At 39.4% G+C, this 22,064-nt stretch overlaps 1 protein-coding gene across 16 annotated transcripts in view; it reads left to right on the top strand.

Moving 5' to 3' along the window:
* The window catches only part of LOC149085557 (ectonucleoside triphosphate diphosphohydrolase 3-like), a 92,440-nt gene that overhangs the window by 62,600 nt on the left and 7,776 nt on the right, over window positions 1–22,064 (top strand). For all 16 annotated transcript variants that reach the window (XM_089233629.1, XM_089233630.1, XM_089233646.1 and 13 more), the window contains 3 exons: window positions 1,344–1,465; window positions 12,807–12,924; window positions 16,339–16,483. In XM_089233629.1, coding sequence (XP_089089755.1) covers window positions 1,344–1,465; window positions 12,807–12,924; window positions 16,339–16,483 — 385 coding nt within the window. The remainder of the gene's footprint in view (window positions 1–1,343; window positions 1,466–12,806; window positions 12,925–16,338; window positions 16,484–22,064) is intronic.

Below are 22,064 nucleotides of genomic sequence, written 5' to 3'. Positions count from 1 at the left end.
TGATATACCTCACTGTAGCTTCGTTGATTCCGTTATGGCGGACCACGGCAGCAATTGACTTATAAATCCAATTTACCCAATGTCAATATATCCAATTTTTCTTGTAAAGTTTCACTTTTTTTTGTCTTTCTGAAGCATTATCAGTAGCACTAGAAAAATGAGCCATCCTTTACACGCAAAACTCAAATTCTGTAAACAACACGTGAATGAAGATTACTGAGTTTTGCCAAAAAAAAATTCCAATAAAGGAAAAAAACCTCGAATACGGGGGCCGACTATAAATATAAAATTTAGTTAGTATTTTTATTTCGTAATGTTAAAAGAGACTCACTAAGGAGAGATTTTTAAAAATTCAACCTCTAAATTAGTCATATGGGGGGCGGGAAGTGTTCAAAGGTTATATGGGGCAATCATAGCTGAGCCTGAACCACTGAAGTTATAAATATGAAACTTGGTCAGTATTATATTTTGTAATACAGCGGTTCACACACGAAGACGGGATTTCTGAAAATTCAACTCCCAAGGAGGTCATTAAGGGTTCATATGTTATACATATGAGGGGAAATCATCACTGAGTAATTTTCAGATTACCAAATACACTCCAGTGAAGCCGCGGGTAACAGTTAGTGAATAATACTGTTTCGTGAAAAATACCTTCCGTTCGAGAACCTAATAAGAACTATATGTGAAATCCTAGCTTGAAAAAGAATTTGATGATGATGTACATTCGAAATGTATCAAAAAGTTCACAATTAAAGCCATTTTCGCTGCAACATCGTGAGTTTCTGAGGACTCAGAGTAGAGACATCTTAACACACAAGTGTGCAACCCGAGACTCAGGACAGATATTAATGCGGTACGACACAAGCAATACAAACTCTAACATAAATAAGTATTTTTCTAATATTTTAATACTGTTTCGGGTAGATTTCAAATGCCTCTTGCAACAAGGGGTACAGAGGGAAATAATTATTTTGCTTCAAAATACTTTCACCAGCTATCGTTTGCATTTCTCATGTGGCTTAAAAAGTTAAGTTTTTTTCTTTAAACACGGCCCACGGCTAAGAAAATTCATAGACCAAAATAACTCCTGGCTCGATAATAACTTAACACTGCAGTTAACATGAATAGTTGCAGGCTAGCGGGACCCACAGTGAATTATTTTGCCCGGGGAAGTACGATGTTATTTAAATAGTTCCTCCTCAGTGATATTAATATGCGAGTGGTTTGTGGATAAACCTGAATACATATAATTTATAAATTACTTCTAACGTTTCTTCAGATTATTTTATTGAAAATATTGATATTATCTTTCAGACTTGCATATTTTTTTTACTAAATAGGTCAGACGGGGCTGTCCAAATGGCCTCTCTTCGTAGCTGTAGCAGCGCTCATAGTGGGGCTGATAATGATTTTGACGCTATCGCTCCTGTATTCTCTTACAGGTGGAAAGGTACCTTTTGATGTAAGTCAAATCTTAAGTGTTGTTTAGCCTATTTATACACTTCGATACTTCAATTTTTATAACGTAATAAAAAAAATCATACATGCTTTAATTTCTTACGTATAATCCACGGATTATAGCTTAAAAAACCATCTGGACTTTTTAGCGTGGAGGTCTTCAGCTTTTCTTTCCAAGAATTTGTAATAAAAAAAATAGAGATGTTTTTTAAAAATAATTTCTAAGAAATATACATGGATGGATGGCAAAAAGATGCGAGTGGAAAGAGCTTGCACTTTTTTTCCCTAAAAACAAAAAACCTGATCAACAATCACTTCAATTCCGTAAGGGGTCATTCAGTGTTACGTCAGCATCGATGGGGGGGGGGGGTTGCCGATTTGCTGCCTTTTGATGACAAAGTGGGGAGGTGGTTTGTTTGGACGATGCTTACGTCATCAACCACCCTTTATGAAGATATGAAATATTCTTAATGGCATCTTATTCGGTGCACCAAAAACGGAAAAAACCTTTCGATAATTATTGAGCACCTGAACTAACATTCTACCTATTGATAAGTCCCCTACAGAGCCACTTTAATGATCTCTAAATGTTTCACGGATCCTTCTTTCAAATGCTCTGGAAATGTTTCTCTAGAGTACTACTCTAGAACTGTACCACGCATCACTCAAGTGATCCGTAATTATACCGCGGATCACTTAAATAATCTGGGAATGTTCCGCGGGTAACTTGAGGGATATGTAGAACCGCACCGGGGGGCCGCTTAAGTGCTCTAAAGCTTCACACATGTCACTCAAGGGATCTCTAAATGTGCCACGGATCGTTTAAGTGTTCTGTAACTGTGTCGCGGGTTACTTAGGTGATCTTTGAATGTGAAAGTGATCTTTGTGGTCTACCTCAGTGATCTGAAAATGTGCCACGGGCCACTTAAATGCTCTGGAATTGTGCCACGGGTCATTTAAACGATCTGTAAATGTTCCGCTTAGTTCATTTTTACAAAATTGTGTTTGAGGGGGCAAGCCACATCAGATAACCTTCAGGGCCACATTTGGTCCGCGGATCAAGGGTTTACTACATATGGCTTAAAGGGTGGGTCGCAATGAATTTCTTAAAGAGAAATTTTGAGTTCTCACCCTTCAAATAGCATTGAAATTGACAGAAATCGATATAATAACAGATATAAAGGCATTTCCTTTCGAAATTTTAATTTTTTTTTAAATATTTTTTGCATTAAAAAATTTTTTTTTTTTTCGTCTGGGAGGAGGGAGGCTCACGAGCCCCCCCCCCCCCGCGTGCGTTTCTGATCCCACCAATATGCGTTAGGAGGTAGAGGGCAGCGATGACGAAATTATGCTGACAAGGGGGGAGGGTGGTCAAAAATGGCTAAAAATTTGCTTACGCAATACTTGAACGGCCCCTAAGATTTTATTATTGGTGAATGAAATTTGCATGCATATTGCGATAATAATGGATATGAAAAGAGTAAATAGCTGATCAACAAATATATTAATCAAAGTAATTTTATTTTCGCGGAATGAGACTCAGAGAGATTTAACCCTCCCCCTCTCAAACAAAAGAAACAGCTAAAGCTTTAGCTTGTAGGCATGGATTCGGATCCAGATGAAAGGAATATGGCCAGTTTGGACATGGGGGTTTGAAACATGGAAAAAGGTTCTTGTTCATAAGGCAGAGGTATATTTACGAGGAGTGCTAAGCACAGCGGCACCGAACCCAGGAAAGTGAGGAGGACGCAGTCGCAACATGCAGTAAAACGGATTTAAAATATACTGATCATGTCAAAATTTCATTCCTACTTTAACTGCTTAATTATATAAATTTATAGACATGCTATGCAAAAAAATATTATACTACTTGCACCAGGGCGGTTCTGGACATTTTTCAAGTGTAAGCGAATGATATTTTCGTGAAAAAAAATCGCTCGTCCCATTCAGTTGGCGTCCTAAAAAGTCACCCCCATTCAGTTTGTAACCAAAAAGACAGCCCCTTTCAGTTGGCGCCTTCTGCGGCCGCGTAGTTCGCCGAATTTAAGATCCGGCCCTGACTTGCACCGAGAGCCTGAAGCAGATTTCAGTCGGTTGAGGCGCCGGGCGCAAGAGAAAACATTCGGCCCCCTTAAATTAGAAAAAAGGGTAAAGCTTGGGTTTTTCGGGGCCCTGCTGGTGCCCAGTGCGCCTCTGCCGAGAGCATGGAATTTATTTCAGAAGCAGGGCCGTCTTAATGCATGGGCTCACTCGGGCACGGCCCGGGGGCCTCACGAGAAGAGGGGCCTCAGAAAAACGAAAAGTAGTTGAATTTTTCGAGAATTTTCCAGATAAGGCCTCAGAAAAATCACTTGGCCCGGGAGCCCATGATATTCTTAAGACTTCCCTGTTCAGAAGGGAAGACTAATATATATAGAGAGGTGGAGAAAAGTTATGGAACAATAGATTTGAATGTTATTCCATAAAAATCAATCATTTTAACATTTCAGGGAGGGATCGAACCCTCTCTCGCTACGGCCTTGCTAGCGCCTCATTCTCCAAACACACACAATCAGAGCCGCAAATTTCCTTGTCCTAGCTCCTAAGTTGCTGCCCAGTGCTATAGTCATGGGCGGAGATATGGGGGGAGGGGCGTGAGGGGCATTGCCCCCCAACGTCAGAAGGGGAGTAGACTGATCTAATGTATATAGGTATATATAATTGACATCATTATCATCGTTCCCCCCCCCCCCCAGCAATAATGACCGTGTGACGGTAGACCGACCCAGACTTCCAAGTCTATCTCCGCCTATGGCTATAGTCTAGGACCTAGGCTATAGCACTGGGCAGCAACTTCAGATTGGCTGCAAAACCACAAACCGGACTCCAAGACCGAAACTCTCTCAGGAATCGTAAGCTTCAGAGAAAAAAAAAAAACTTTGTCTATATGTATTTGTGCTGCCATCTATCAAACTCGATGCAAAACAGTAACATATATTTATATCTGGACATAGAATGAATGCATGGCCCCCACATAGAGGGGGCTGACAGGGCTCTAGCCCTGGGGCCCGGGACCGTTATAATTTTTTTGCTTTTTCACGCTATAAATTAACTGTAGAAGGGGCCCGTTAAAAGTCTCACCGAGGGGCCCGCAAAAGATCCCAGGCTAGGGCAGGGCCGTCTTAAGATCACCATGGGCCCCCGGGCCAAGTGATGTTTTGAGGCCTTTTACCTGGAAAACTCTCGAAAATTTCAACCACTTCTCATTTTTGTGAGGCCCCTCTCCTCTTGAGGCCCCCGGGCCGTGCCCGGGTGGGCCCATGCGTTAAGACGGCAATGGGCTAGGGGCCCCACTACAGGATGTGGGGCCATGAATGAATGAGATCGTTTTGATAAGTTTTATCAAGGCCGCAACTAGGGTTACCAACCGTCCTCCTTTTGGATGACATTCGCAGCACCCTCCTACGTTTCGGTAAATTCGTCCTTTTGTCCTCCCCTTTTCAGTTTTCCAAAATCATTCTTTCTTTTTTTCAGGAGAATCGTTGTTTTTTTTCTCCAATCTGTAACAATTTCTTCATTGGTAAGAGTGTTTGCGTGTGTGTGTCTTTTTCCCCCCACACAGTTATACACCCTTTCACTAACGTCCTCGAAATTCCCAGACGAATCCAAGCTGCCTGCAAGCAGGGCCGATACTGTTCTAACTATATCCAATACCTTCTAAAGCAGCATCTAGAGCATTGTTGCTATATCCCAGCTTGCCCGAGGATAACATGAAGTGACAGTCGGAAAAACAGCTCTGAAAGAAGAAAACAGCAATATACATTTTGAGAATACCATTTTTTGCTCACCAACAGCAAATGCCGCGTACTAAAGTTGGGGGGGGGGGGAAGGGTAACCTATTCTCAATTGAGAAATAGAAAAAATAGGATGCAAACAACAGTCAATGCTGATTCCTCTGGCGAGGAAAAAAGCAAACTCTCTCAAAAGATGTAAAAAAAAAAAAACTTTTGAGGGTATAGAAAGAACTAGAAAGAAAACCCCCTCCCCTCGCTCCTGGCGCGAAGTAATAAAACTGACCAGACTGTGGACACAATTAAAGCGAGGGGAGAGGGATAATAATTATTTTTATTACAATTTTTTTTTTTGCTCCAACTCTTGATGTCTGTGCTATTGTACTGTACAGCTTCTTGGCTGTGATCATCCTACTCCCCTTTCCACTTGGTAGGAAATTCTGAAGAAAAAAAAATTAACCAATGGCATTAAATAAGCATGACAATTGTAGGAGCGACGAATTACTTTTTGTAGATTATATATCAGTGGTTCTCAACTTTTGCGAGCCCGCGGCCCGGTTTCATTCATTTTTGTGAGTTGAAAGCTCAGTCAAACACACGCCCAACAGAAAATGAATGAGGGCCCGGTACCGGCCCGGCGGTTGAGAAACACTGTTATACACTCATGTCCATAAATTAAGGATAATTCAGAATCACACGGAAATCAAAATGTAAAGTAAAAATTTCACCTGTAGAATTATCACACACATCTGCAAGAATGATATGCAAATTTCAGGAAGCCACCAGATGATGCCGATAGTACGTCACAATGACGAGAGTGTAAGAAGGGGGTATATAAGGAATGGTGGCAAAGAAGTGAAATTGTTCACAAGAGTTCTGTAAGGCACTCAGTGCCATAAGCGAATAGTTATGACACAGAGGACGCATGTGGATGATTTTTTACGTGGTAGAATTATCGGCCGCCTGGAATGTGGGCGTACTCAGATGGAAGTATCCGAGGAACTTGGAATTGCCCAAAGTGTCATCTCTAGGCTTTGGCAACGATTCCAAGATAACGGAAATGTCAGTAGACGTTACAGTACAGGTCGCCCCCGAGTTACAACGCCGAATGAAGACCGGTATTTGGCAGTAACTGCCAAAAGAAGCAGAAGGAGCAGGGTACCACAGTTTCAAGGCAAACCGTGTACAGACGTTTGGGAGATATTGGTCTATATGCTCGCAGGCTGTCAGATGTGTTCCGCTCACGGCAACTCACTGTCGGCAGCGATTAGCCTGGAGTAGAGAACATGCAATGTGGACATCGTCACAGTGGGCTTGTGTGATGTTTTCCGACCAGTCCAGGTTTAGCTTGCTGTCTGATTCACGTCGGACTTTCATATGGAGAACGCCAGGTACCCGTTACCCCCAAGACAACATCATTGAACGACACCGTTACGGTGGTGCAGCATTGCTCGTTTGGGGTGGAATTATACTGGGTTCCAGAACAGATCTGCATATTCAAACCGGAACCATGAAAGCCCAAATTTATCGGGACATCATTCTGGAACAACATGTACGTTTGTTTCGGGGTGCCATGGGCGCAGAATTTGTGTTTATGGATGACAACGCCCGTCCTCACCGAGCAAACGTCGTAAACGAATGCCTTGAATCTTAGGATATAACCCGTATGGAATGGCCAGCATTCTCACCTGACTTGAATCCAATAGAGCATGAGTGGGACATGCTTGGCCGACGAGTTGCAGCCCGTCAACCACCTCCTACATGTGTACCGGAACTTCGGAGAGCATTTCTTGCTGAGTGGAGTGATCTTCCCCAAGATCAGATCGATAATTCGATACTCAGCATGCCTAGGCGTTGTACGGACTGTATTTCATCGGATGGGAGACATACAATGTATTAACCATCATACCAACCATGTAATAGCAAGTTTTTGTAAAGGAGATATTTTTTACAATTGCTCCAGGGAGCAAAAATCGTAGTTTTTATGAATGGTATCATACATACACCATCGTTTTTGTTCTTTATCTTTTTTTTAATAAATGGGCTTTATGAATAAGTAACGTTTGTTTTGTTTCTGAACCTTTATTTGCCGGAGCTGGCATTATCCTTAATTTATGGACATGAGTGTATTTTATAAACTTATTTTTTCAACTTTCACGAATTAAAATTTTATGATCTTGTATCAATATATAATTAATTTATAGGCCTATATACTATAAATAGATGAGCAATATATGTGATAGAAGAATGCAGGCTTTTACGGCTATTTTAAATACGATAGTATATTCTGGGCTGAGGAACCCTGGTCCAATGTAATTTGAATTTCCAAATATGACGGTTCTACTTCACAAACAGCTACTATATCATTAATATTTGTTCCTCTCTGAGTTAAAAACTTATCGGGTGAGTTTGAATAACTTTTTTTCATAACTAGATCCCGGTTTATACTCAAATGTACACGTGCATTTGCAAATTTTGATCTAAAAAGTGTTAATGCGCACAAATGTATAAAATTGAAGAATTCCAAAATAAGTGCATATTTTTGAAGTTTAACGAAAGCTCAATCGCATTTTTATGTATTTTTCTAATGAATATTGTGCTTTTAAAAATACACATGAATAATAAGCAATTTGCAAGTGTTCGTTCTTACGTGAAGCATTTAGAGAGAGAATTTTTTAGTGAATTACCAACGATGTTTGTTACCTTTGATGGATGGTATCCGTTACTCAAGAAAGATTTTTAAAAAAAATTGCTTATTTCATCCTGGTTAAGATAGAGCGAGTATTAAAATTTTCCACGGGTTTTTTTTTCAAAAAAATGTAAGGAGAACCAATTTCTCTGTAAACAAGTAATAACTTATAGTGAGCCTCATTCAGGGCCGCAACTAGGGGAGCAGGCGGGTCTTGTGCCCCGGGCGATGGACGGAAGGGGGCGCCGAATGCACCCCTTAACTTCTTCTTCTACATTGTATGTGGGCACCAAAACGTTCTTGCCCGGCTGAAAAAGTGTCTAGTTGCGGTCCTGGCATCATTACTAGGGTAACCAATTCCCCCATTAATAGAAATTAGAAATTTCCGAATAGAGAAAACGTGTAGAAATAATTTGTATGAGAATTTTTTTTTTTCATGAGTGTGCACTGAGAAATTGAAAACTTTGAAAACGTGTTTGCTTCTTTGAAGGTATTTAATTTTCAAATTCACGTTTTCTCAGTTTCAGTACGTATTTTAGAATTTTTAACCACTTTTGGGAGGGATTTTTTGATCCGTATTTTAGGATTTTTCTGGCATATTTTGGCATATTCTAGTGCGTATTTGCAAAATTTTGGAGCACATTTCTCCACTTTCTTGTGCATAATCCGGACTCATAACTATGACATACATTCATAACTATGAAAACGAACAAGCATCAAAATATTATAATTTTATCGGTAAAATATTTTAAGGTTAAAAAACATGTGTTTTTTATCATGTTTTCATTCAAGATGAATTCCCATCATGCGGAAAAGGGAAATGTATATTCACAGATGAACTCTGTAAATGATATCCATGTCTTCGGCCGGGCAGAGTGCACGACTTGTTGCCCAGTAAAGTATGTTGCGATAAGGTTGTTAATTTTAATGTTAGTGTTCATGATATTTATCAACATTTTTAAACATAAGCAAAATCACTGAGTGAATCCATCATCTTTTTTGAAGCAGAATTTCCGGTGAATTTAAATAATTTATTGACGATTTATCATACTGACCAATACGAGCTGGGTATTACACATAATATCCGATAAATGTGAAAAACAAAATTTATTTAACTTATAAAAATGGTTGGTAACTATGCATAATAACCGGATTTATTAAATTCTCGGAATATATACTGTGGTTCTGTTTTAGTTGGGAAAAATTATTGTAGTGGTGGAGAAAGAGAGAGGTTTCTTTTTGACAGAAAAATAGCGCCATCTGTTTTGTAAATTGGGAGAAATTACGTCATCTACGGTGCGCGCGCAGGCGTCCGATTGTTCTGTCCCATAAAATATGGAACTAATGTGGTTCTTCTCTCCCCCCGACACATCACCCTCATGGGCGGAGATATAGGGTGAGGGGGATGCACCAATGACGGAGCCGACTGATCCAATCTACATACATATATATGATTAGGCATCATCATCATCTTGGTTTCCCCCACACCATTCACGTCTATCACCAGCTACGATCACCTGAATCAGGGCCGCAACTAGAAATGAAAATAATTAGCTCTGACACTCTACCAGGGCAATATCCATTTTGCACCTTCCCCCCCTCCCTCTCCATAATTTTGAACGGAAAAAGAATAAACGCGGCTCCCTTTCTGGTCAAAAGCCAGGGGCACCCCCTTCCACCCAGTTACGTGCTTGCCCTGGATTCGCACCTGACTTGCTCGACCGGGGCAGTAAAGCATTTTGGCATCCCCCCCCCCACGATGCTAAATGAGCAGTCAAAGACAAATTATGAATAAATTAAGTGACCACTTGTAAAAGCCATCTCAACGAGTATCGGGAACCCAGGGAGCACATACACATAAGTATTTTGAGAAATTCTTGAACCTCAATTTTTATATATGGGGTTATCGACATTCGACATCTTATAATTCAAACATAAACTTGAAATGTACAGAAATACTGAAAAATACTTGCACAAAAACGTGCGCATTCCAAAAAATTTAATAAAAATTCCGAATGAATGTAGTCTTTGGTAATTTATGGGCACCTGGTTTGACTCAACGCCATGGAATATGGGGTCATATTGGTTCACCTGTTCAGATGCCACGGCCCTTTGTATGGTGCCAGATCCACCTGCTCCCCTTCCAGAAACTCACGGCCATGATTTTTTTTTGAATCACACAATCATTTAAGTATAAGAGGATTAATTAGACTAGGGACTACAGTTTCAAACTGATTCCAAACGGCTACGCTATTATGCATGGTCGTTGGGCTCATAAACCTCTGGAATCGAATGTTGGTGCTAGGGCCGCAACTAGGGGAAAGCAGGTGGGTCTAGTGCCCCGGGAGCTGGACAGGGGGGGGGCTCCAAATTCACCCTTTAACTGCTCCTTTGTATCCGGGGAGCCAAAATGCGTGCTTGCCCCTGCTGACAAAGTATCTAGTTGTGACATCCTGGTTGGTGCGCAAACTGTGCTGCAGGTCAAGCAGAGTACATAAGAACTAATCAGCACGATCGAGACACTGAACTTATATCCCTGATATGACAGCCTGGTCGTGCTCGGTTCGTTCAGTTCAAAGTGCTTATAAGAACTAGAAGTCTTGGAACAGTGATAAAGATGAGTGGAATTTCTATAAACGTTCAGGGCCGTGACTACAAATGAAAATTTACTCTGCCGTCGGGGGCCAATGCCATTTTGGCATTCCCCCCAGTGCTTTTGAACGGAAAAACAGTCAACTCAGCTCTCGGGGCACCAGAGCCCCCTGCCTTGTTGCAGCCCTGTAAACCAACAGTTCTACCAGGGCCGTAGCCAGATATTTCTTTTAGAGTAAGGTAACTGATATTTCCGGAGGGGGGCGCAACGATAACTTAAATATGTTCTTCCGTATACAGGGTACATAGGAAAGTCCCTTTATCCTGGAATAACTAACGAGCCGTTGATATCCTAGAAGCATACTTCCAATTATAAAAAGTATCCAAATAACATTAAGGCTTAAAAAGTCATTCACATTGCAAGGACATGTATAGTTATTAAAATAAAAAAAATTAACATTTTAGTTTGGTCACCTTGTCCTAAAAACCCAATTAGAGAAAGTTTTTACCCTGTCTTCCCTGAGCCCAACAAAAAAAAAATCCATATTTTTAAGTACAATATTAGTTGAGATATTTGAATTCGAAAATCACTAAAAGTGAGGGGAAAAACAGCACATGAAACGTAGAATGTGCTTGTCCATTAGTTTATGTGGTTCTTTTCTTCATTTTCAGTGATTTTCGAATTCAAATACAAAGTATATTCAAATACAATACTGCACTTAAAAACATGATTTTTTTTTTAGCTCAGGATACACAAGCCAAAATCTTTCTCTCTATTTCGGTTTTTTAGGACAGGGTGACCAAATAAAAAGTCAATTTTTTTAGTTTAATAACTATACAACTCCTTGCAATCTGAGGTCTACGCGTTATTTTGATACTTTTCTAATTGAAAGTATGCTTCTAGGATCAAAGGTTCGCGAGTTATTCCAAGATAAAGGGACTTTGTTATGCACCCTGAATATGTTAAGCAGTAAGTGTGATAAATCCGGCAATCATATGCATAATTGCCAGGCAAAACGGTTGGTGATTATATTTTCAACCGATTTATCATATTTACCGTAACATATACAGACAAGTATCTCATTTTACATCTCTCATACCTCACATTTCACTACTTGGTTGCAACTAACAAGCGCAAATAGACTTGAAGTGCTGGGGATGACAGGGGATTGTGTCAGTAATTATCTATTCAAATACAGTATATTGGTCAACCTTACCAGTGATGCTGCCCTCCGCTTCTTCGTCTTTAGCCATGGTGTCAGCTATTATTAGCTGAAAAAGCGCCTCATCCAATTTCTTCCCTTCCAAAGAGATGGAAGTTATCGTTTAACTTAATTATTGACTCTTGCCTGAAAGCTATAATTCGCCATCAAGATAAAAAATATATATTACGATGAAAAATTAACCTGAAATATATTAATACGGCTTTTTTTCCCTTCCTTCCTCTTTCAGTTTTCAAGATATTATTGTATTTTCAAAACAAATCTGATATGACACTCATAATATTAAGGCGCAACTAAATGCTTGGTCGACCTTACTTGCGTCTCATTCCCAAACACACACACAGTCAGGGACTCTCCTCTTCTAAAAGTCAGGGTTTTTGACGGCGCTACTTCCCGAGCCGCCACTAGATGCTTGGTTATCCGGGCAAGCACACATTTTGGCGCCACCTCATAATGTTGACCTCCTTGGAAATTGACCACCTTGTAAGGGGTGAAATTTACGCTCCCTCTGGACCAGGGCACCAGACCCTCTTGTTCACCGTCGCCACAGCGGTGGTCGGCTGAAGTTGGTTTTCTGTGGTTCTCAACTTCGAAGGCGCGAATGCGAGCAGATCTTCCCTTAAAAAGTTTCGCCACAGAAAGCAACAGGCCTACAAATGGTACAAATGTTCAATCATTGCACTTCACTCATTTCACTTCTGAAATATTAGATGGCAGCGCTGAAAAATCAGACACAACACTACAGATACGCACTCAGACTGTTAGGTAGACTTACACTTCCGGCACAACTCACTAGGTAGTAAATTGCCCATGGCGATAGACCTGAGTTGTGCTCGATTTGAAAGAAAGACCCCCTTATTCCGCCTTCCCTGCATAATATAATGTGTATGTACAGCAATTAAGAAATATATACATATCATGAAAGTATTGACCAACTGCTTCTTCCCAGCTGTGTTTTTGTGAGTTCTAGGTATAACAATTTAATTTATGAAATCGTTGTCAAACAGACACAAATAGACTTCAGTATGAAAGTTAATAAATAAAATGTTATTAATATTTTTAAATCCACAGCATGGTGTTGTTATGGATGCTGGATCTACTAAAACAGAAATGATTCTCTACAAGTGGCTGGGTAACAAATACAACGGTACTGGATGTGTAAAACAGATGAAGAAATGCAAGGTCAAGGGTGAGTGTATCAGTTAATTTTAGACTACTACTACTACTACTAAAACGCATATGCACCTCGTCCTTATTCCTCTACGGAATTTCTAACGAATGGGTACATGTGTCGGAATGTGCGTGTATATGTTATGAACAGGGCCGCAACTAGATGCTTGGTCATCAGGGGCAAGCGCGCATTTTGACGCCCCCCTTGTAATGTTGAAGGAGAGCTTCCGAATGAAATTTGCGCCCCCCTCGGGTCCAGCGCCCGGGGCACGAGACCCCCCCCCCCCCGCTTCCCCCCTAGTTGCGGCCCTGGTTATGAAGTATAAGGTTACTGGATTAGAAAACTGAAGAGAAAGGACTCCTGCGTCAACACCATCTATAGCTACAACACCAGCAGTTATAATGGCGTCAGTTGGGGGGGAGACAAAGAGAGAGAACGCCGAAACGTGATGATGTCACGGCATTGAAAAGATTGACAAGTCTGGGGGGCTATGGTCATTATTGCTGGGGCACGATGATGATCACGTCAATTCACAGGGTTATAATTAATGAGTTATAACGCTTTAAAAATTGATGACGTCAATTCAAAATTGTACCAAATTCACAAATCGTACACCAAACGTATAACTTGGCATTTTGGAAATGCTCAAGGGCGTAGCGAGGGGGACTTGGGGGTCTGGTTCCCCCCCCCCCTCCGAAATGTGAGAAAATGAACGAAAAAAAGGGAAAAGGATGGCCAAATCTATTGTCCTATCACTTTGGTCCCCCCCGAAATGAAAGTGTCCCCCCCCCGCCGAACGCCACTGGAAATGCTAAAAATATATTAACCCCCCACACAGAAGTCCAGAAAACAAAAGAGATATAAAAACAAGTTTTCCACCCCTCACACTTCTCAGGAAAGAGAAAAAATTTTTTTTTAAAAGTCAATCAGAATATGTTCTTTGCATGTCACAACGCCAGCTTTACAGAGGTTATAGATAAGCGTTAGTAATTTTTATAGATTTTTTTTTAGATATTTCCTTCATTTAAAATTTTTAAACACAGTTACAAAACATTTAGGGGCTAAGCAAGCTTGTGTGAGCCCGCAAAACAATAACCGATACATATCTGTCGGCATAAATAATAACGAAAGAAAAGAAAAGGAAAAAAATTCACTTATATATATAACACCAAGAAATAAGTGGCAACAGTAGGCTGACCATATTTCTTCGAGAGAAATACGGGACATTGAGATTCCAAATGCGGGAAAATACGGGACATCGCCAATTATCGCCAAAAATGACGCCAAAACCGAGCAAAGTTGCCAAATATTGTTTAATTACGGAGAAATCACAATGGCGGGAAATGAAACGTTACTGCAAATTGCAGTGGATTAAAATGAATTTCACGAAAAAAACGTTCACCAAGACAAATGTGGGAGATAAATATTCTCATTTGTAGTTGTAATTATCATAATATAGTTTATTAGTTGAAAAATAATTTCAATCTTTGACTTCAATAAAGAATAAAAATTCAAGTAAGCGTCGTGTAAAATACGGGAAAAACCGGGACACTTTTGCGAAAAAGTCGGGACGACCAAAAATACAGAAAATACTGGGACTGTCCCGGGAAATACGGGACGTATGGTCACCCTAGGCAACAGGAATGGAGTTGATAGACAAAAAAATTTCCATTTAGCAGCATATGCAAGATAAGAGAAGCTTAGATTTGATACTGTTGTGAACATGAGTCAGGGAAAACGTCAAAAAATGTAGTCAAATGTCAAAGAAACATTAATTTATAGTTCTTGCGGCTGGAATCAATAAGTGAAGAACTATTTTCAATGAATTTTTTTTCCCAAATCTCAAACATTTTTAAAAAATAGTGACTTTTTTTAAATTTTCATAATAATTTTCAAGTAATTAAAAAAAATTCAAAATTAAATATTGGCCATGGCCAAAAAGGGCATTAAACAATAAGTAAAATAATTCATAGAAATTAGTTATTGGACAATTAATGTAATTCAATTACAGGAAAAAACCTAATTGTCTAACAGATAAAAAACGCATAATCCAAGGGGGTGCAGGAAGGAAAAACGGTTGGAAACCACACTGTCCTAAACCATATCGATTGAGAGAGAGATGCAGTTGGATATTAAAAGACAATGCGGATACGTTAATTTTCATTTTCATGCTTGAGAAGATATAAATAAAAAGTTGAAATCAGTGTTATTTGATGGATATCCAACTCAAAAGAAGATCCGGCTAATTATTTTATGTTTAATTTTCTACGCCCCTAAGCGAACTCAATAGACTCGTGTAGGTTATATTCGAGGGATGACCAGCCTGTAACCACCCCATGATACACGAAGTTTAAATTCCCTTGAAAATCAACAAATTATTGTGAAACACTTTTTTTATCCTTTTTAGACGTTTTCATTGCGGATCAAAGACTTTTCTAATACCAATACGATATAAGATACCTATACTATACACAGTACTGACAAGTTTAAAGCCCATACAATCAATAGTATGAGTAATATTTGAAGTCTCAAACAACAAAAACAAAAAATGATTTTCAAAAAGGAAAAAAAATGTTAAAATGTTTTTAATTTAATCAAAATTTTTCAATACTCTGGGAAATTTCTTTAACCCTGGCTGTGCGCTGATTAGTCGAAGAAATGTTTCTCTCTCTGCAGGAGCGATAAAAAATCCCTTTTTTCAGTTTTCTTTTGTGAAAGATAGACGACAATCTACTCAGACGTTGCAAATTCAATACAATTTAAAAAAGGGCTGATACAAACAACAAAATCTGGGTTGGAACCTACTGTCACCGGTACACGGATGATTGGAGACAGACATTCTACCACTACACCTTAGGCTGATAAGCTGGGGGGAAACAATGGAGTAATCACCCCCCCCCCTGCGTAAAAAAATTATATAATCGCATAGACGGGAGGGCGAAGGTAGACATTTGCCCCCTCTGTTCACTATACACACTCCCAAACCCTCAGTAATTTAGACCCCCCCCCCGCCTACAATTTGAGGAGCCTATTTCTGCTTATGCACTACACTACCCCATGCAGACCCATCCCATGCAGTACAAGCAAACCTGTCAGAGAATAGAGAAATAATAAAAACAAAAACTCGAACAATAAAGTCAGTATATACAATTTGATATATACAAGATGTCTGGCAGCCTTAACGAGAGTAATGAGCGACACAAGCAATCAATTCTGTAATAGAAAATGGCACATGTAAGATTTTTGGTCTTGAAATTGTCAGCTTTTAATAATGGGTTCACCACCACTGTTAAATTGTAATAATATATACTGAAGTGTTTTTTATTTCATTATGCGAAAGAACGTGCAAGGAAACATCAAGTAATCAAACAATATTTTTTTATTCACTATAAGTTATACATTTTCATTTTTTCTCTTTTTGTCATATTCCAGGTGGAATAGCAAAAACAGATGATATTGATGGAACAATCACTGAAATCATATCTTGTACAAAATCTTTAACTAATGGAATAAAGCCTGAATATCTGCCTACAACTCCTTTGTACTTTACAGCGACAGCTGGAATGCGATTATTGGAGTGAGTTAATTGTTCTAATCATTAATTATACCTGTTATAAATGTTGTTAGTTTAAATAGGCAGTGTCGGACTCTGCCGCAGTTATTTTCGTGAAAACGTCAATCGGCTATTGAAATTTGGCAACGGCGTCTCCCTTGACCGATTCATGGTTCGTCTGCGGCTCCTCAGGATAGTTTGGTAGATATTTCCCCATATAAAAGAACCACTTCAAAACATAAATAGACGCAGAAATCATTATCGCCAGCTCACCGCAATGCCTCTGGCAAAGGTTGGCGATGCCCGTAGGAGCAACGACGCATACTTTGAGAAACAGTGCTGTCATAACGCATGGGTCCACCCGGGCATGATCCGGGGGCCCCAAGAGAAAAAATAGGCAGTATCGGACACGGCCGCAGTTTTTTCGTGAAAACAAAAATGAGAACTGGTTGAAATTTCCAAGAATTGCCAGATAGAGCCTCATAAAAATCTCTTCGCCTGGGAGCCCCATGATGCTATTGAGACGGCCTGTTGAGAAACACTGGTGTATAGTGTATTAGCTGTTACCCGAATTTTGAAAAACCCTTTCTAGTGAGTCTTTATGTCAGGAAATCATGAAATAAAACTACTAATCAAATTTCATATTTATAGCTGTAGCGGTTTCGGCTCAGCATGATTTCTCTACATAAACTTTGGACCCCCTCTTAGGGGTAGAATTTCGAAAAACCCTTCTTACCAAGTCATTACATGATAAAATGAAAGTATTCACTTTTATTCACACAAAGGTTTCAGCAGTTTCAGCTTCACATGATTTCTCAATATAACATTTAAACTCTCTTATGACTCCCTTAGGGGTCAAATTTTGGAATACCCTCTTTCAGTGCGTCTTTACCTCATGAACTGAACCTACTGACTAAATTTCATATTCATAACTTCAGCGGTTTCGACTCGACGATGATGAATCAGTCAATGAATCAGTAAGACAGAACATGTAATTATACAGGGTGTTGCCTTGAAGTGGCGACAAACTCAGAGGGGTGATATTAGGCATCAAGAGGAACAAAAATTGCCATAGAACATGGTATCGCAAACTACGTTCAGTCGGAGAAAATCTCAAAAATACTTGTGAAGAGTGGTACTGGGATAAAAAAGCCAACAATAAGTAGAAAAAACATTTATTTGACAGCATGATAACAACACAGCTTGTGGGGTACAAAAAAGTACAATAATAACTTCGAACTCCTGTAATCGTGAAAACCTCCTTTTTCCTGTCCACCTAAGCATAATATCCAGAAAGCCTATTGATTTTCATTTATCTTAGCCGAGCAAAAGTTCACCATCCATCTCTTCTGCTGCCACCTGGAGGCCATTAGCTGAAGGTAGACTGCCGTCTCTACCCAGCAAGTAACGCTACTGTGCGTACTTTAAGGGGAAAAAGATTGTCCCTCTATGGTGTAATGATCAATGCACTTGCCCGGTATGCAAGAGGTCCTGGGTTCAATTCGCGGTGGAGCGAAATGACACTCTTTTTTTTTTTCTTCCTGTTCCCCTCTGCATAATATTCAGAAAGCCTATTGATTTTCATGTGTATCTTAGCCAAGCAAAAAATTCACCATCAAACTCCTATAATCATTTCTCTTCGTCTGCTTTCTGACATTGAACTGTGCTGCACAGGCTGTATTGTAATCATGCTGTCAAGCAGATGGTTTTTGTACTTATTTTACTTTTTTGTACTCATTATTGTAATTTATTTTATACACCACAGGCTATGTTGTAATCATGCTGTCAAATAAAATATTTTTCTACTTATTATATTGGGGTTAAGTATTTTTGTGATGGCAATTTTTGTTCCTTTTAATGCCTAATATCACCCCTCTGAGTTTATCGCCAAGTCAACACCCTGTGTGTGTGTGTGTGTGTGTGTATATATATATATATACACTGCTGGCCACCGTAAATGCAACACCCTGAAGGAAGCATGCAAATAATATGAAATTTACAACATGCATTAGCGGAGGTGAGATATGCAAATGATTAGAATTTCAGCGCAGACGCACATCACGCGCGCCTGTGGCGCCACTTCAAAGCGCTATTTAAGGCTTGGAGATTTCGACGATTTGAAGTACGGCAATTGTGTTTTTCTTGTGGTTTTTTCAAAAAAAACGATCAATTATGCCTCGTAGAAAACTGCGATCATCTTTTGATCAAGTATCCGAGTTCGACAGAGGAAGGATAGTGGCCTACCGAGATTGTGGATTATATTTCAGGGAAATCGGTAGTCGTGTTGGACGAAACCAAACAACTGTAATGCGGATATGTGATCGTTGTATGCAGGAGGGTACGACGGACCGACGTGTTCGATCGCATCCACCTCAGTGCACCACTTCACGTGATGACAGGCGTATGGCAGTGACGGATCGCTCAGCCACATCCCGAACCATAACACAGCACATTCAGTCTGTACCGCATCATCCAGTGTCTGCGCGTACCATTCGACGCCGTTTACAGCAGAGTGGTCTGTCCGCAAGACGTCCATTGCTTCGTCTACCCTTGACGCAGAACCACAGACGTCTCCGCCGCCGATGGTGCGATGAAAGAAGGATGTGGACGGCACAATGGAATGAAATTGTCTTTACTGACGAGTCACGCTTCTGTCTGCAACACCACGATGGTCGGATTCGAGTCTGGAGACACCGTGGAGAGAGGATGCTGAACAGCTGCGTTATGCACCGCCACACTGGTCCTACACCGGGTATTATGGTATGGGGCGGTATTGGATATCACTCTCGCACTCCTCTAGTACGCATTGCCGGTACTTTAAAAAGCCAGCGCTACATCTCCGAGGTGTTGGAGCCAGTTGTCCTTCCTTACCTTCAGGGCTTGCCCACAGCCATATTTCAACAGGATAATGCGCGACCACACGTGGCACGCATTGTCCAAAGGTTCTTCGTCAATCGCCAGATTGAATTGCTTCCCTGGCCAGCTCGCTCTCCGGATCTTTCGCCGATAGAAAACATGTGGTCCATGGTTGCTCAACGATTGACCCAGATTACATCCCCAGCTGCCACACCAGATCAACTTTGGCAACGCGTGGAAGCTGCTTGGTCTGCTGTACCCCAAGAACACATCCAAAGTCTCTTTGAATCAATGCCGAGGCGTGTGGCAGCGGTGATCTCCAGCAATGGCGGCTACTCTGGCTACTGATTTTGGCAGGAACCACACTTCACAGAAGTCTATAAATTTAATCATTTGATGCTTGGTCAACATGTTATCTACAAAATAAATATTGTTGCGATATCTCTTGTCTTTCTTGGTGTTGCAATTTGGGTGGCCAGCAGTGTATATATATACAGGGTGGTAACTATCGACCACTCAATTATTGCACACGTGATTCCTTGTCAAAAACTAATGTAGAAAAGTATTTTCCGTTTTTCGATCCCCATAAGTTCCGTTATAACCCATAATTAATGAGTTATAACGCTTCAAAAATTGATGACGTCACTTAAAAATCCGGCCAAATTCACCAAATGTATAACTTGGCGTTTTTTAAAACTGCACAATGATATAACCCTATGCAATCGAGAAAGTAAACCAGTTTTTTTTTCCATCTTTTGTTGTTTTGTGCGCACACTTTTCAAATTTTTAAGTGGGTGTTAATTATTACGATTTTATAAGGTTGCAGATGTTTTTGAGTTCATCCATAACCTTAAAAAATAGCTACTGCCACCCCGAAAATTCTGAAATTTTGCTCAAATGTATTATTCGCCATGTTCAGTAAAATGAACTTCGGATTTCGAAGTTAACCCTAGTATTTTTTGAAACAAATATTGAATATTTTCTCATATTTTTGAAAATTTATACATTTTTTTCAAACTTTAAAATTCGTAAAATTCTAACGGATGATCAAACATCGAAGTTCGAGATTCATCTCACTAAAAAATGCCATATAAATATTTCTGCAAAATTTCATAATTTTTGGTGTGTGTAGTATATATATATATCTATATATATGTTTCTTTCAAATCTTAAACGGATGAGCTCAAAAACTGCAATTTGTGAAAATCGCGTTCAAAGCGTTTTTTCTTGTTCACATTTACACTATAATTCATTAATTTTTAGTTTTATTTTGAAAAAAAAAATTAACCCGATTGACAAGAAATATTTTGCATCTGATTTTCACGATTGAATGAAATATTTTTTAAAGTCATGTTTGAAAATTTGACTTCATGAGTCATGACACCTCTTAAATGCCATCTCCAACAATTTTAAGATGAGGTTTTTTTTCCAGTTCCAATTCAGAAGTTCTGGAAGATTTACATGTTGCATCACAGCTTTTGATTGAAATTCTGCAACACAATTAACTGAGTAACACAACAATGAAATCGATCACAGTTACAAATTGTCACGATTAGTTTAACAATTACAGTTTAAAATGTTTACGGCATCTCATTTATGTTATGAATGTGCGTACGAAACAGTAGGCTCTACTCAAAACCATATTTGGAGCAATAGACAGTAAAGACATGGTGTTGATAAAAAATTCTCAAATTTCGAAAATTGAGAACCAGGAGGGAAGGTAATCGTGGTTTTTCGGAAAAAAATTAAGAAACGATATATACATATAAGGCAACGGGGCGGCAAAATCCTGAATTCCGTCTCTATTAAGAGGGGTCCCAGGGCAATTGCCTCCTTTCCTGACATGACAAGCACAATTATTTTCAATTGGCCATTTGTTTTGGCGCAGTTTGACCTAATTGGTTCTTGCGCTACAAAAATCGAAGTCCGATGGAATAAATACGCCCCTGAATAAACCTTCATTTTAAAAAAATGACCAAGTTCTGCGCGATTCATGTAGGCTAGAATAAAAATTTCAAAGTTGTCCAAATCTTTCTTGTGAAAAGATAAATAATAAAAATTTATTAATATTTCATCGCGATAACAATCAATTGCAGTCAAAAGGAAATGAAAAACCGTCATTGCAACATGCAGAAATCGGTATGAAAATGTGACTCGATGAATAATCAATAGAAAATATCCGAGAAACCACTAATTATTTTGAATATGCCAATTCATAAAATGACTAGTTTGATTGAAAGTTTCTGATCGAAGCGTTATTATTTTAGTGTTTTCACACAAGTCACCTTCGTCAAGATACCATTTTTGCAATCTTCTTTGAAGTTTATTACACATGAATGTGTGTGTTTCGATGAGATTTTAAAATAACTCAAAAAAATATTGTCCTGTTTCATTGATCAATATGTAATCTGATTAAAACGACAGCGTATAAAAACGATCGCGTAGTAAACAGAACGCACTGTATGCACCTTCCCTCAAAAATTTTGACTTGATAGTGAAAGAGAACAAATTACCACATTTTGGCAAAAAGTATTGATTTGGTTAAAAAAAATTTCAAGTAGATCTCATTTGGCTAACACTTTAAAAATCTGGTGATAAATTTGCCAATTTAGTGGATGAAACTAATACGTAATTACACGTAACAAGATTATACTATCACACTGCATTGAGAGTAAAAGCGCCAATCGTGAAAGAAGAAGGCCGAACTTGACTTCTAATGGGATTGAATATTTCAAAACATGGAATTTTT

Source organism: Pholcus phalangioides, unplaced genomic scaffold (genome assembly GCF_987345545.1).
Source record: "Pholcus phalangioides strain wild (caught in Gottingen) unplaced genomic scaffold, Ppha-v1.0 ptg000007l_1, whole genome shotgun sequence".
Classification (NCBI taxonomy): Eukaryota; Metazoa; Arthropoda; class Arachnida; order Araneae; family Pholcidae; genus Pholcus; species Pholcus phalangioides.
Note: the sequence above shows the minus strand (reverse complement) of the source record. Positions and strands in the feature narration are given on the sequence as shown.